Below are 14,718 nucleotides of genomic sequence, written 5' to 3' on the forward strand. Positions count from 1 at the left end.
ACAAAAAATGATGGGAAAACTCAGCATCTGCAGAAGAGTCATACGGACTCGAAACGTTATCTCTGTCTCTCTCTCCACATCTGTTACTCAATAGTGGTGAGGAGTAGAAATTATGATTAATTATTTTTTCCTCCCGATCCAGGATTGAGGTGGACAACAGTAGTGCCCTTTCCGCTGCACCAGCTGACATTAGCTAACAGCATAGGCTAAGTTAATTCTGATTTAGATGGTTGATTCTGGGTAGAATCAGTACGATCCTAAAGTACTTCCTTCTCTGTATTTTTCTGCACTGTTGACCCCCATCGGCTCAACTCCAATTAATGCTTATGCTTGAATGAAAAGGCCATATTTCTGCTGCATGTTCAAAACAACAAGATGGACCATTGATGAGAACTATGGGAGGAGAAAGGCCAATATTAGGCAAGATGTTGTTTATTGCTGATTCTGTCAATAGGTTATATTCCCTAATGCTATCAGAACCAGAATGGATCTGAAAATGTTTCTGTCTCACATTTATATTATTTAGTATCAAAACAAAACAAAAATGCACATTATATTCATCCAGTCAGACATTCTCTATAGCTACTAAAGACCAAAAGGGAACTGATTCAAAAGAACCATTAGGAAACCAAATTACACAGAGTTGCTTTTCAGGTTAATGGGGTGAAGGGTAACTCCTTCTTCCTTTTATCAATGAGCTAATGGAACGCTAGAAAAGCTTCCTTTCATTAAGATGTGAATCGCATGGACTATCGCATCAGTAAGCCGAGAACAAACATGTTACCTTTCTACATTAAAGGTTCATCGTCTTACTTCTTGACAACAATGGCCTGATGCTTAAACTGATTCCAGAAAAAATAAATATTTTCTATTTAGCATATATAAAGTGTACTTCACTGGTACAGGAAAGATGTCCTTACTTATTGATAACAAAAACAGAATTACCTGGAAAAACTCAGCAGGTCTGGCAGCATCGGCGGAGAAGAAAAGAGTTGACGTTTCGAGTCCTCATGACCCTTCGACAGAACTTGAGTTCGAGTCCATAAAAGAGTTGAAATATAAGCTGGTTTAAGGTGTGTGTGTGGGGGGCGGAGAGATAGAGAGACAGAGAGGTTGGGTGGGGGGGGGGGTGTGGTTGTAGGGACAAACAAGCAGTGATAGAAGCAGATCATCAAAAGATGTCAACGACAATAGTACAATAGAACACATAGGTGTTAAAGTTGGTGATATTATCTAAACGAATGTGCTAATTAAGAATGGATGGTAGGGCACTCAAGGTATAGCTCTAGTGGGTTTTTTTTTAATTATATAATGGAAATAGGTGGGAAAAGGAAAATCTTTATAATTTATTGGAAAAAAAAGGGAAGGGGGAAACAGAAAGGGGGTATAGTTCTCATCAATGGTCCATCTTGTTGTTTTGAACATGCAGCAGAAATATGGCCTTTTCATTCAAGCATAAGCATTAATTGGAGTTGAGCCGATGGGGGTCAACAGTGCAGAAAAATACAGAGAAGGAAGTACTGTAGGATCATACTGATTCTACCCAGAATCAACCATCTAAACCAGAATTAATTTAGCCTATGCTGTTAGCTAATGTCAGCTGGTGCAGCAGAAAGGGCACTACTGTTGTCCACCTCAATCCTGGATCGGGAGGAAAAAATAATTAATCATAATTTCTACTCCTCACCACTATTGAGTAACCCCCTTTCTGTTTCCCCCTTCCATTTTTTTTCCAATAAATTATAAAGATTTTCCTTTTCCCACCTATTTCCATTATATAATAAAAAACCCCCCACTAGAGCTATACCTTGAGTGCCCTACCATCCATTCTTAATTAGCACATTCGTTTAGATAATATCACCAACTTTAACTTTAACAACTATGTGTTCTATTGTACTATTGTCGTTGACATCTTTTGATGATCTGCTTCTATCATTGCTTGTTTGTCCCTACAACCACACCCCCCCCTCCACCTTCCTGTCTCTCTATCTCTCCGCCCCCCACACACACACCTTAAACCAGCTTATATTTCAACTCTTTCTTGGACTCGAACTCAAGTTCTGTCGAAGGGTCATGAGGACTCGAAACGTCAACTCTTTTCTTCTCCGCCGATGCTGCCAGACCTGCTGAGTTTTTCCAGGTAATTCTGTTTTTGTTTTGGATTTCCAGCATCCGCAGTTTTTTTGTTTTTATCTCTTACTTATTGATGCTGTTTTGTTGATGTCAGTCATATTGCTATGGTTGATAACAATACACAATAAGCAAAATAGTAGTAAATTCCAACATAAAGGGAAGGGGAAACAGGCAAAAAGTGGACTGGTCTTAGATTTTCCAATGGTCAGTTCAGAATAACCAGCTTGTCCTCCTGGACCTAGCTGCAGTGGCTTGCATGTCATCAGGATGTTGCTGAAAGTCACTGTTATGTAGACAAATATGTAGCCACCTTATGCACAGAAAATGTCATGATCAGCAGGTGATTGAATGATCAGATAATCTGTTTTCTGGTGTTCATTGAAGGAAGAATGTTGGCCAAAATGAAAATTCTGCTCATCCAGTACTTGATGTCAGACAAACAGCCTGATGATTTATAGATATTGGCAGGTCAGGAGAGGTGATGATGATGTAGAGTGTGTCAGTGTACATGTGGAAACTGGTGATGTGTTCCCAGATGATAAAGGAAAAGGGTAGATCCTTGTGGGACATGAGAGGTGACTGCGTGGAAGCAGACAAAGAAGCCGTTGCAGATTGCAGGTGATTCTCTAGCTACAATTAGGTAGATAAGAATGGAACCAGGCAAGTGCAGTCCCACCCAGGTGGAGAAGTGTTAGAGGAGGATGGTGTGTCAAAGGCTGCAGGCAGGTCAAAAAGGATGAGGAGAAATAGTTTAACTTTGTCGCAGTCACATAGGATATCATTTGTGACTTAGATAAGCCATTTCAATACTGTGGCATGGGCAGAGGGATTCATGCATGGAGTTCCAGGAAAGATATGCATAGATTTGGGAGGCAACAACACATTCAAGGGCTTTGGAGAGGAAAGGGTGATTGGGGATGGGGCAGGCGAAGGGGTCAGGACTTGGTTTTTTGAGGCGACGGGTTATGCTGACAGATTTTGAAGGAGGGGCAGAACCGGAGGAGAGAGAATCATTAACAACATTGGCTAACATGAGAGCCAGGAAAGGAAGTTGTGTGGTCAATAGTTTAATGGGAATAGAGTCAAGAGATTGGGAGGTGAGTCTCATGGACAAGACAAACTTGGCAAGGGCATGAGGGGCAATAGGAGAAGAACAAAAGAAAGATACAAGTTTGGACCGGATCGGGTGAAACCTTACAGCAAATTTGGTCTGGTGGGATAGGGGATACAGGGTAAGTGGAAGGTCTCAATCTTAATGTCAAAGAAGTACATTAGCTTCCCGCATTTGTTATTGGGGGTAAGGGTGGAGGAGGCATGGGAGGAGGGTTTAAGAAGATGATTTTCGGTTGAGGAAAGAAGCCTGGGGTTGCTGTTGCATTCCAGGATAATCCTGGAATAGTGCGCAGGACCCAACCATGCTATATATGGTTCAGCCAGATCTGACGGTGAATGGCTAAACCATATTCGTTCACATCTGCGTCAACTTGGCCTGACGGAAGTGGAGATGAGGGTCGTACCAGGGGAATGGTGAGGGTGAGACAAAGTAATGGTTCTAATGAGGACTCGAGCATCAAAGTTGAAGGTGAGGGTACAGTTGAGCAAGTCAGTATCTGCAGAAATATTGTGGTGAATGGAGGGTCAAGGCTAGACAGTTACAATTTTGGAAGTGCATTCGTAAGTGAAGTGGGAGAGACTGTTTTCCAAGGACAGGCACAGAAGGAGGTATAGTTGGGGGAAGGAAGAAGGATCTGTGATTGATACTAAGGGAGTAGTGAAGTCATGTGAGTTGGCAAGGTCAAGGGGGTGGCCATGTATATGGGTTGTGGGGGGGTGTTATATAGAAGAAGAGATTCAGGGAGGAGAGAGAGCATGATGAGATCCACTGGAGGTTGAAATCACCAAGGTTGAGAAGTCTTTCAGTGCAGTGACTCAGTGAGAAAGCTGGCATGGTACTTGTATTGACAGTAGAAACCAAGGATTTTCAACGACAGGTGAGAGTCAGGGTACATGGAGAGATGCTCAAAGGAGGAAAAAGTGGTAAAGAAGTAAGGGGATAAGGTATAATTTGGTAATGGGAGCCCACCGCGATGGTCTAGGAGAAGCAAATGGTGGAAGTTACAGCCTTCAATTTCAGAACTGATTATTACATTCCCATTTTCCATGTAGCAACAAAATCTTATTAGAGTATTTTTCTGATATTTGAGCACTATAATACGAGGGATTAACATTAAACATTGTTGAGGAAGGTATTAATTTACTTTCAGGTTTACTCCAGCAAGGTAACTATAACGTATTTCTGGAAGTAAATTTCAGCTATTCTGAGGTGTTCTGCAACATACTATAGATGAATATATTAATTCACATTTCGGGATTGCAACCAGTCCTTCCTTAACTCTTCCAATCCCATGAAATGTTTGTCATTAGAAACATGAGACAAGAACTGATCTTTACACATTTTCATTTTTGGAATTTGCTTGTTTTCTCACTTCACACACTTACAGCCCTGATTTTGAGCAGTGCACAACCTCATCAAGCAAATGCGTTTTAGGAAGGACAATCTGCAGCAGAGAGAGGCTGAAGTGTTGACAGCACCAGCCATGTTGTAATGTGCCGATTATGCTAATCATAATCAGCCAAATTTCATTTTCTTCTGATGAATGGTGCCCTCTGCCCTCAGCTTGCCCATCTTAAATGGGTACATGACATGATGAGAGTGCTGATCTTTCCTCCCGAGGTTGGACTCAAAAGTTGGGATTAAGTTGGAAATATAAATAACCATTGATATTTTATTGCATTTTTTTCCCTGCATTAGTTTCTGTTGTTGTGAGGAATGTAATTTTTGCAATAGCATGTTTCTTCCTGCCAATATTGTTCTACCACACTTTTCTCGCAAGCTGCAATTTAAGTTCTTGAGGATAAAAATCCCTTTGCATGTTCCTATGGAGCTCAATGATTTTGATAAGGATGGAATGCTGATGAGTCACCAAATGACAAGTGTGATGACATTTGAGGCACAATATCACTAACTGTCAGTAACTCGGATTTCTAAGCCTTTCAAATTGCTGCAGAGTTGTTGCAGTCCATGTGGTGTAGGTACACCCACAGTACTGTTAGGAAGGGAGTTCCAGGAGTTTGACCCAGCGACAGTGAGGGGAAGGCGATATATTTCCAAGTCAGGATGGTGAGTGACTTGGAGGGGAAGTTCCGGGTGGCAGTGTTCCCATCTATCTGCTGCCCTTGTCCTTCTGGGTGGTACTGGTCGTGGGTTTGGAAGGTGCTGTATAAGGAGCTTTGGTGAGTTCCTGTAGTGCATCTTGTAGCTGGTACACACTGCTATTAATTTGCTTCGGTGGTGGAGGGAGTGAATGTTTGTGGATGTGGTGCCAATCAAGCGGACAGGTGTCCAGCTTCTTTAATGTTGTAGGAGCTGCACTCATCCAGGCAAGTGGGGAATATTCCATCACACTCCTGACTTGTGCCTTGTAGATGGTGGACAGGCTTTGGGGAGTCAGGAGATGAGTTATTCGTCGCATGATTCCTAACCTCTGACCTGCTCTTGTAGCCACAGCATTTATTTGGCTAGTCTAGTACAGTTTCTGGTAAATGGTAACCCCCTGGATGTTGATAGTGGGGGATTCAGTGATGGTAATGCCATTGAACGTCAAGGGGCGATGGTTGGATTCTCTCTTGTTGGAGATGGTCATCGCCTGACACTTGTGTGGCACGAATGTTACTTGCTACTTGTCAGCCCAAGCCTGGATATTGTCTAGGTCTTGTGCATTTGGACATGGACTGCTTCAGTATCTGAGGAGTCATGAATGGTGCTGAACATTGTGCAATCATCAGTGAACATCCCCACTTCTGACCTTATGATGGAAGGAAGGTCATTGATGAAGCAGCTGAAGATGGTTGGGCCTAGGACATTACCCTGAGGAACTGCAGTGATGTCCTGGAGCTGAGATGATTGACCTCCAACAACCACAACCATCTTCCTTTGTGCTGAGAGTTTATCCCCTGATTCCCATTGACTCCAGTTTTGCTAGGGGTCCTTGATGCCACACTCAGTCAAGTGCGGCCTTGATGTCAAGGGCAGTCACTCTCACCTCACCTCGGGCATCCATGCCTGAACCACAGCTGTAAAGAGGTCAGGAGCTGAGTTGCGCTGGTGGAACCCAAGCTGGGCATCAGTGAGTAGGTTATTGCTAAGCAAGTGCCACTTGATAGCATTGTTGATGATCTCTTCCATTACATTACTGATGATCGAGAGTGGACTGATAATCAGTAATAACTGGTAATTGGCCGGTTTGGATTTGTCCTGCTTTTTGGGTACAGGACATAACTGGGCAATTTTCCACATAGCCGGGTAGATGTCAGTGTTGTAGCTGTGCTGGAACAGCTTGGCTAGGGGCACGGCAAGTTCTGGAGCACAAGTCTTCAGTACTATTGCCGCAATGTTGTCAGGGCCATAGCCTTGGCATTATCCAGTGCCTTCAGCTGTTTCCTGATATCACGTGGAGCGAATTGAATTGGCTGAAGACTAGCATCTGTGATGCTGGGGACATCCGGAGGAAGCCGAGATGGATCATCCACTCGGCACTTATGGCTGAAGACTGTTGCGAATGCTTTTGCACTGCTGTGCTGGGCTCCTCCATCATTGAGGAAGGGGATATTTGTGGAGCCACCTCCTCCAGTGAACTGTTTAATTGTCCACCACCATTCATGACTGGATGTGGCAGGACTGCAGAATTAGATCTGATCTGTTGGTTCTGGGATCGCTTAGCTCTGTCTATCACTTGCTGCTTATGCTGTTTGGCACGCAGGTAGTCCTTTCGTTATATAGCTTCACTAGGTTGACACCTCATTTTTAGGAATGTCTGGTGCTGGTCCTGACATGCCCTCCTGCACTCTTCATTGAACCAGGGTTAATCCCCTGGGTTGATGGTGATGGTAGAGTGGGGGATATGCCGGGCCATGAAGTTACAGATTGTGTTTGAGTACAATTCTGCTGCTGCAGATGGTCCACAGCACTTCATGGATGCCCAGTCTTGAGTCGCTCGATCTGTTCAAAATCTATCCTATTTAGCATGGCAGTAGTGCCACACAACATGATCGAGCGTATCCTCACTGTGAAGGTGGGAATTCAACTCCATAACGACTGTGCGGTGGTCACTCCTACCGATACTGTCATGGACAGCTGCATCTGCAGCTGGCAGGATGGTGAGGATAAGGTCAAGTGTTGGTTCCCTCACCTCCAGCCGCAAACCCAATATATGTCATTTAGGACTTGGTCAGCAGTGGTGCTACGGAGCCACTCTTGGTGATGGATATTGAAGTCCCCCACCCAGAGAACAGTCTCTGCCCTTGCCACCCTCAGTGCTTCCTCCAAATGATGTGTCAACAGAGGAGCACTGATTCATCAACTGAGGGAAGGCGGTATGTGGTAATCAGCAGGTTTCCTTGCCCACGTTTGACCTGATGACATGAGACTTCATGAGTCGATGTTGAGGACTCCCAGGGCAACTCCCTCCTGACTGTATACCACTGTGCCGCCACCTCTGCTGGTGGCGGTGGAGTCTGGGACATTATCTGTAAGGTATTATTCCGTGAGGATGACTATATCAGGCTGTTGCGTGACTAGTCTGCGAGGCAGCTCTCCCAATTTTGGCACTAGTCCCCAGATGTTATTCAGGAGGGCTTTGCAGGGTTGACAGGGCTGAGTTTGCCATTGTTGTTTCTGGTGCCTGGTGCCACTGGGTGGTCCGTCCGGGTTCGAACCCGGATTCCTGAAGGCATTACCCTGGGCCTCTGGATTACTAGTCCAGCGACAATACCACTTTGCCATCGCCTCCCCCATACAATCAGCTCTTCAGCTAGTTGTAGTGTACTTATCTTGTGAAATTATGCTCTGGCCGCTATCAGCCAAACCCAACGTTTTCTCTTTGATTGAATAGTAAAGCAACAGGGTTCAAGCACAGGTTTCAGCAATAACCATGTCGAATTGGAAATCTTCCTCCCTCATCATCATTTTCATCCATAATGCAGGAAGCTGGAGACTTGTCCTGGGTAGAGTTTAATAGGCAGTGGCAGCTCTCTGCTAACTTATTTAAACAACCATTATTCATGTTTGTGCGAGTAACTGGAGGCACCTCAACCAAGCCCTAACCTAAACTTGTTGAACACCACCTCCAGCATGGTCACTGAATGGTAATCAGGATCTGCTGAATTACCTCTTTCTACTTTCTAACTGAAATGCTGAAGCCAACTGTGATGGTCCAATGCATAATTGGCTGATAACACCTGAAGATCAGTGTCTGGAACCTTTTGGATCTGTAGGGTTCAGTACCACACCTAATGAACCACTACGGAAAAATTTAAAAATATTCTCATCTCTTGAATTGTTTATCTACTCAATTGCTCTTAGATTACCCATACTGTTCACCTGTAAGCTTTATTTCATCCCATTTTCTCCACATTTAGGTCCTATTACATTCAAACGTTTGCTCAGATTTTGCTTTGGTACACACTTTTTGTTGATGTTCAACTATGATTTCAACATTTAAGTTCATGTTTTCTCCATTTACCTTTTACCCCACATTATTCCATTACTAGAAGCCAGGCAAAGTTAGATTTCTATGCTCCTTCCAACAATGCTATCAAATTAACCATGAGTATTGGTTTCAGGATGCCTTAGGGTGGGATTCATATTCTAGTGTTGTCTCTCAACCAATGGGATATGCCTAGCCTTTGAATGATGCCTTCCTCTGAAAAGAAGCTACAAAATTAGGAACCTGCTTAGAGGTGAATAGTAGGCCGGAAACTACGTCCAAGGAATACATTTAATCCACTGTCACCACAGTGCCTTTAATCTGTTGAACAGATGGGCAATAAACCATTGAACAATAACATTATACTTAGCAGCTGATAACAAAAATTTACCTTTTGAGCTAACCAGGTAATCTCTCAAAATTTACCAGGTGTGCTTTACCTGAATGATTCAAGCGTCCTAAACAGTACAAACCCAGTCTCACTTCAAGGATTATGTCATACCTTTACAGCCTCATTGTGCAGGTCTTCACTGGATGAAGTCATTTCTCGTGGTCCTTCGATTTTCCTTTTTACCTCTTCATCATCAGATGAAGGGCCTTTGTCACTGATATTGCTGGCTAACTCACCCAATTTCTTCTTTAGCTTTTCTTCTTCTATGTCTGCATCTGTCAAATCAAGACCTGAGGCCTCAGAGTCAACTGGAGGCGACAATGGAAGCCTACCTGTGTTGGCTGGTGACTGCAAAATCAATGAGAATTATAAAAAAATTAAAGCTATTTACACAGAATTACATGGGGTATACTGCACAGAAATAGGTCATTTGGCCCAAGCAACCTGTGTTGGTGTTTAAAACAAAAACAAAAATACCTGGAAAAACTCAGCAGGTCTGACAGCATCTGCGGAGAGGAACAGAGTTAACTTTTCGAGTTTGTATGACTCTTCAACAGAACTAAGAAAAATAGAAAAGAGGTGAAAGAAAAGCTGGTTTAAGAAGGCTGGGACAAATGAAGCTGGATGGAGGGCCAGTGATAGGTGGAGATAACTAAAAGATGTCATAGACGAAAGGACAAAGAGGTGTTGAAGCTGGTGATATTATCTAAGGAATGTGATAATAAAAGTACAGATAGCCCTAGTGGGGGTGGGGTGGGGGGAAGGGATCGAAATAGGCTAAAAGGTAGAGATAAAACAATGGATGGAAATACATTTAAAAATAATGGAAATAGGTGGGAAAAGAAAAATATATATAAATTATTGGAAAAAAGGGGGATCGGAAAGGGGGTGGGGATGGAGGAGAGAGTTCATGATCTAAACTTGTTGAACTCAATATTCAGTCCAGAAGGCTGTAAAGTCAGAAGATGAGGTGCTGTTCCTCCAGTTTGCGTTGAGCTTCACTGGAACAATGCAGCAGGCCAAGGAAGGACATGTGGGCATGAGAGCAGGGTGGTGTGTTGAAATGGCAAGCGACAGGGAGGTCTGGGTCATGCTTGCGGACAGACCGAAGGTGTTCCGCAAAGTAGTCACCCAGTCTTCGTTTGGTCTCTCCAATGTAATGGTGTTTATACTTTCCTGAAGCCATCCTTCTTCATCAAGCTCCAACAGCATAACCCTCTATTCCCTCTCCCTCCTATGCCTATCTAGCTTCCCCTTAAACACATCTATACTATTCACCTCATCTACTCCCTGTGGTAGTGATTTACACCTTCTCATCAATCTCTGGGTAAAGAAATTTATTCTGAATTCCCTATTTGATAGTTGGGTAACTATCTTATGTGGATGGTCCCTAATTTTGCTCTTCCCCACTAAACACTCTTTCTGTGTCAACTCTTTCATAATTTCAATGACAACTAATAGGTCACTCCTGGAGGCCTTGTGATGCAATGATAGCATCCCTGTCTCTGAGCCAGAGGTTTCAGGTTCAGATCCCATTCCAGGATTGGATGGCCAAGGGAGGTATGTTCATAATGTGGACTAACAGGTTGATTTTCAAGTTGTAAATCCTTCCAACACATACAGATGGCAGGTGATAAGAGTGGGAAAGATTCCTGGTCAGCTATGTGATGGAAGGAAATTGGAGCCTCTGCCAACACAATCCATATCTCCAGGCTACAACATGCATGTAAAAGTGTATGTTGCCACAGCAGCTTGGACTCCTTGGGTGGCTGGTTTGCTCAGTTGGCTGGATGGGCAGCATGGAAACAGATTGGTGCCAACAGCATGGGGTTCTGACTGGGGTGGATTTGGGATCTACCTCCCTGCCTTATCCATGTCCTACCTGCCTTTGGACTCCATTAGGTCACCCATCAGCTTTTCCTTTTCAAGAGGAAAGAGACCCAGCCTGTTCACCTTTTCTCATAGTTCTGGTGACAAGCACATAAAACTTTATCTGAGAGGTTTTTCAGTAGCATTTAATTGATTTATAGGATATAGGCTACATTTGGACACGATTCCTAAATGTTCATCTTGCTCTTTGAGGGAATTAATCATGAAAACAAGGAAATGACAAAAAAAATTGAGTAAGCATTTTGTATCTGTCTTCACGGTAGAAGACACCAAAAACATCCTAATAATAGTAGAAAAGCAGAGGGCAAAAGGGAGAGAGGAACTTAAAACAATCATTATCACTGGAGAAAAAAAGTACTGGTCGAGTGATGGGACTGAAGCCTTACAAATCCCCTGGACATGATGGCCTATGTTCGAGAGTCTTAAAAGTTGCAGAGTTTTAATAAATCCTCACTTAAAGTTATGGTTGCATTCCTGAAAATCACAACTTTAAATGAATTCTGAGTTTCCATAGAAATCAATGTTAAACCCTGAGTTATGTTCCTTTGAACATTTCTCGCCTGGAAAAAAATCAATATACAAGTTGAAATACTCTACCATACATTTGCAGCTCTGTGTATTTTTAGCTGAAATAACTTGCAAAATAAAATGCACCTCAAGTTATGAAAGAAATACAATATACAAATTAAATTATTTAAAAAAATACAGCATTCACCTCAGTACAATGTACTCTTAGTTTGACTAGGCTCATCCAGTAGCAGTTGGTTAGTGCAGGTAGCAGCTACCTGCACGGACCAGCTTCTGCCACTAGCTGAAGCCCAAGACTTAGGCTGGAATTTCCTGGTCCCGTTGGCTTTGGCGAGCTGGGCCAGTGGGGGAGACAATATGCGATATGCATCTTGGTCAAAAATTGGTTTCATGCTGTCTTCAAATCAGTTTGCGATCGTCTGCTCCATCCGTCAATGCTGGGATGCGTTTCCCACCACTGCATGTTGGGACCATCATTTTAATACATTTGCATCTAATTCTAAGCCCTGCTCGCCGGAATCATCCCCCCATATCAAATTTACTGCCCACGTTGGCGTGACTTCAGAACGGTATGCTTCATGACTGCCTTTAAAAGGTGTGCACCTGGTAACCTGAACTTCAAGGGGAACTCGGAGGTGAGTGCACACAACCTTGCACAGTGCTCACAAATAGGACATCAAGGAAGAGGCGCTGTGCATTCATGGGGGGCATAGGTAAGTTACTTTTCCCCAGCTGGCTTTCAGTACGGTACTGGGGCAAGGGCTCAAGTATGGGTCAGACGGAGGGCAGGGGGATGGGGGACGGGGGGATGGAAGATGGGGGGCAAGGCAGCACCCTTAGACTGAAGGAAATACTCAAGCACATGCCAGGGATGTGGAGGGGCGGTGAGGGAAGGCCATGGACTTGGAAAAGCTTGTCAAATTGAGTATTCTTCCACAGCTTGAGACTGTTCAGCTACAGGTCATGCTTGGATTTGGGCCTTTGAAGCTTTTCTGCCAGTCAAGCAATGCAAAAGCATGAATATGCCACCAAATGCTCCAGAGCATTTCACCCCTTGGGCACAGGTTGCAAATTAATGTGTTTTAGTGGGGGCAGCAGAGCAATTGGCCGACTGGGCAAGTTTTTACAATCGCCTCACAAAAACTTTCTATGGTGCAATCACTGGTGGAGGTGCTCACAGCCCCTGGCAAAGTCTTTGCACCAGTATCCCTCATGATTCAAGATAACAGTGCAGCCTTGCAGTGCGGGTTAGGAGAATGCCTGTGCCTGAGCTGAGAGCACAGCATGCAGTCCAATGGCTGAAGCTACTGCCAATTGGTCAAGTGGAGTGGGGCGGAGGTGGGTGGGGGTTCGGGCAGCCAATGAGTGCACTACACACTGACTGTACAAGTGATGGCCAGCATTCACCTGTATGCGTGAAGTGGCCTTCAGACTTAACCAAGAGAGGTTCTTAGTATACCCAAGCTAACCCACGTGTCTCTCTCTTTGATCCTGCAGGAGGAGAACATCAGGATTATGGAGCCTGGTGATTTAGCGGTATGCCTCATGGCTTACAGAGATCAGAGAAGAGAGCAGCGGAGGCGCCTGGCTCGGCAAAGGGAGGAGCACCTCCGTCAAGATGATGGGGTGGCAGGGCCTGCTGTGCATGCAGCTGAAGATCCACAGCGAGCCATCGCTTGTAGGCACCTTGCTAGACCCAGGATCCATAGACAGTGCCTGTCATTCCTGCAAATGACTAAGAACCAGTGTCACCGAAGACTGTGCATGTCTAGGGAACTGGCTGGTCACATATGCCACCTGCTGCAGGATTTGGCATGAAGGGCATCCACTCCCAGTGGCCATGAAAGTGACTGTGGCGCTCAATTTTTACACCAGTGGCTTCTTTCAGGGCAGCACAGGTGACCTGTGTGGGATCTCACAAGCCTCCACGCGCAAGTGCCTCCAGGAGGCCATGGGTGCCATCTTCGCAAAAGCGCAGAACTTTGTGCATTTCACCAGGGACCAGGAAAGCCAGGAAGCAAGAGCGCTGGGAATTGCGCAGATCACAGGTTTTCCACTGCACTCATGTGGCACTTAGGTCTCCATGACAACAGGCAGTCAACTAAGTCAATTGTAAACACTTCCACTTGCTGAATGTTCAGTTGATGTACGACCACCACAAACGTATCCTGCAGGTCTGAGCATGATTCCCAGGGAGGGTCCATAACTCCTACATCCTTAGCAGGTCTCAGATCCCTGATGTCTTCCAGGGTCCAGAGAGGCTGGTTGGCTCCTCAGTGACATGAGTACTCACAGAAGACATTGCTGATGGCAACCATCAGACTGCAGCAGAGCGACAATATAATGAGGCTCATGCCACAACCCGGACTTTGATGGAGCTAATGATCTACATTTTCAAAATGACGTTCCGGTGCCTTGACAGGTCCGGTAGAACATTGTAATACAGTCCCCTGAGGGTGTCAGGCATCATCGTCACTTCCTGCACTCTCCACAACCTGGCGCTGCAATGGGGGAAGGACCTGTCTGAAGAGGAGATGGAGGAGCTGCACGTATCCTCCGATGAGGAGGACTTCGAAGGGGATGATGATGATGAGGTCCTAAAAGACGAGGATGACGGTGATGAGGCCACTGCACTGGCCAGATGAGGCAGGCACCAATGAGTGCACTACACACTGACCATTCAAGTCTGGGAAGCCCTCATAGCCACAAGATCCATGGAGGATGATGACGAGATGCAGTGAGGACAGTCCTGACATCCTCACCTTGCATCTGTGAATGTTTGATTCCTGTGTGGCTGATTGCAGTGCACATACCCTCAGTGATCAGGCTCATGACATGGAGACGCAGTGGAGGCCCTAACAGTCCTCGATTCCAGGAGGATGATGACCACATGCAGTGAGGACGCTCCATAGATCTTCACATTACCTCTGTGAATGTCTGACTCCTGTCCGGCTAAGGGCAGCCCACATGTGCTCTGTGATCCGGGTCACATATAGAGATGCAGCAGTGAAACTTTAGGTGCACCTGATCCTTTAGCCTTCAGCACCCGTTCTCTGCAGGAGCACAGCGTCACCAGTCACAGATGCTGAAGTGTTGGGGGGCCAGCCCCAGCTCAAAGGTGCTGAGAGCATACAGAGAGAATGACGGAACTCTGTGATGCTTGTCCCCGATATTCTGGCAGCAATGACCATCGAGGTGCAGGCATCACTAATATATCCAGTGAGTGTGAAG

The 14,718-nt window shown here is 44.9% G+C and overlaps 1 protein-coding gene across 8 annotated transcripts in view; it reads right to left on the reverse strand.

Moving 5' to 3' along the window:
* LOC121285236 (rab effector MyRIP-like) overlaps positions 1–14,718 on the reverse strand; it is a 209,050-nt gene that overhangs the window by 37,438 nt on the left and 156,894 nt on the right. For all 8 annotated transcript variants that reach the window (XM_041201597.1, XM_041201602.1, XM_041201599.1 and 5 more), the window contains one exon: positions 9,181–9,417. In XM_041201597.1, coding sequence (XP_041057531.1) covers positions 9,181–9,417 — 237 coding nt within the window. The remainder of the gene's footprint in view (positions 1–9,180; positions 9,418–14,718) is intronic.

The sequence above is a fragment of the Carcharodon carcharias genome, chromosome 12, assembly GCF_017639515.1.
Source record: "Carcharodon carcharias isolate sCarCar2 chromosome 12, sCarCar2.pri, whole genome shotgun sequence".
NCBI classification, from domain to species: Eukaryota; Metazoa; Chordata; class Chondrichthyes; order Lamniformes; family Lamnidae; genus Carcharodon; species Carcharodon carcharias.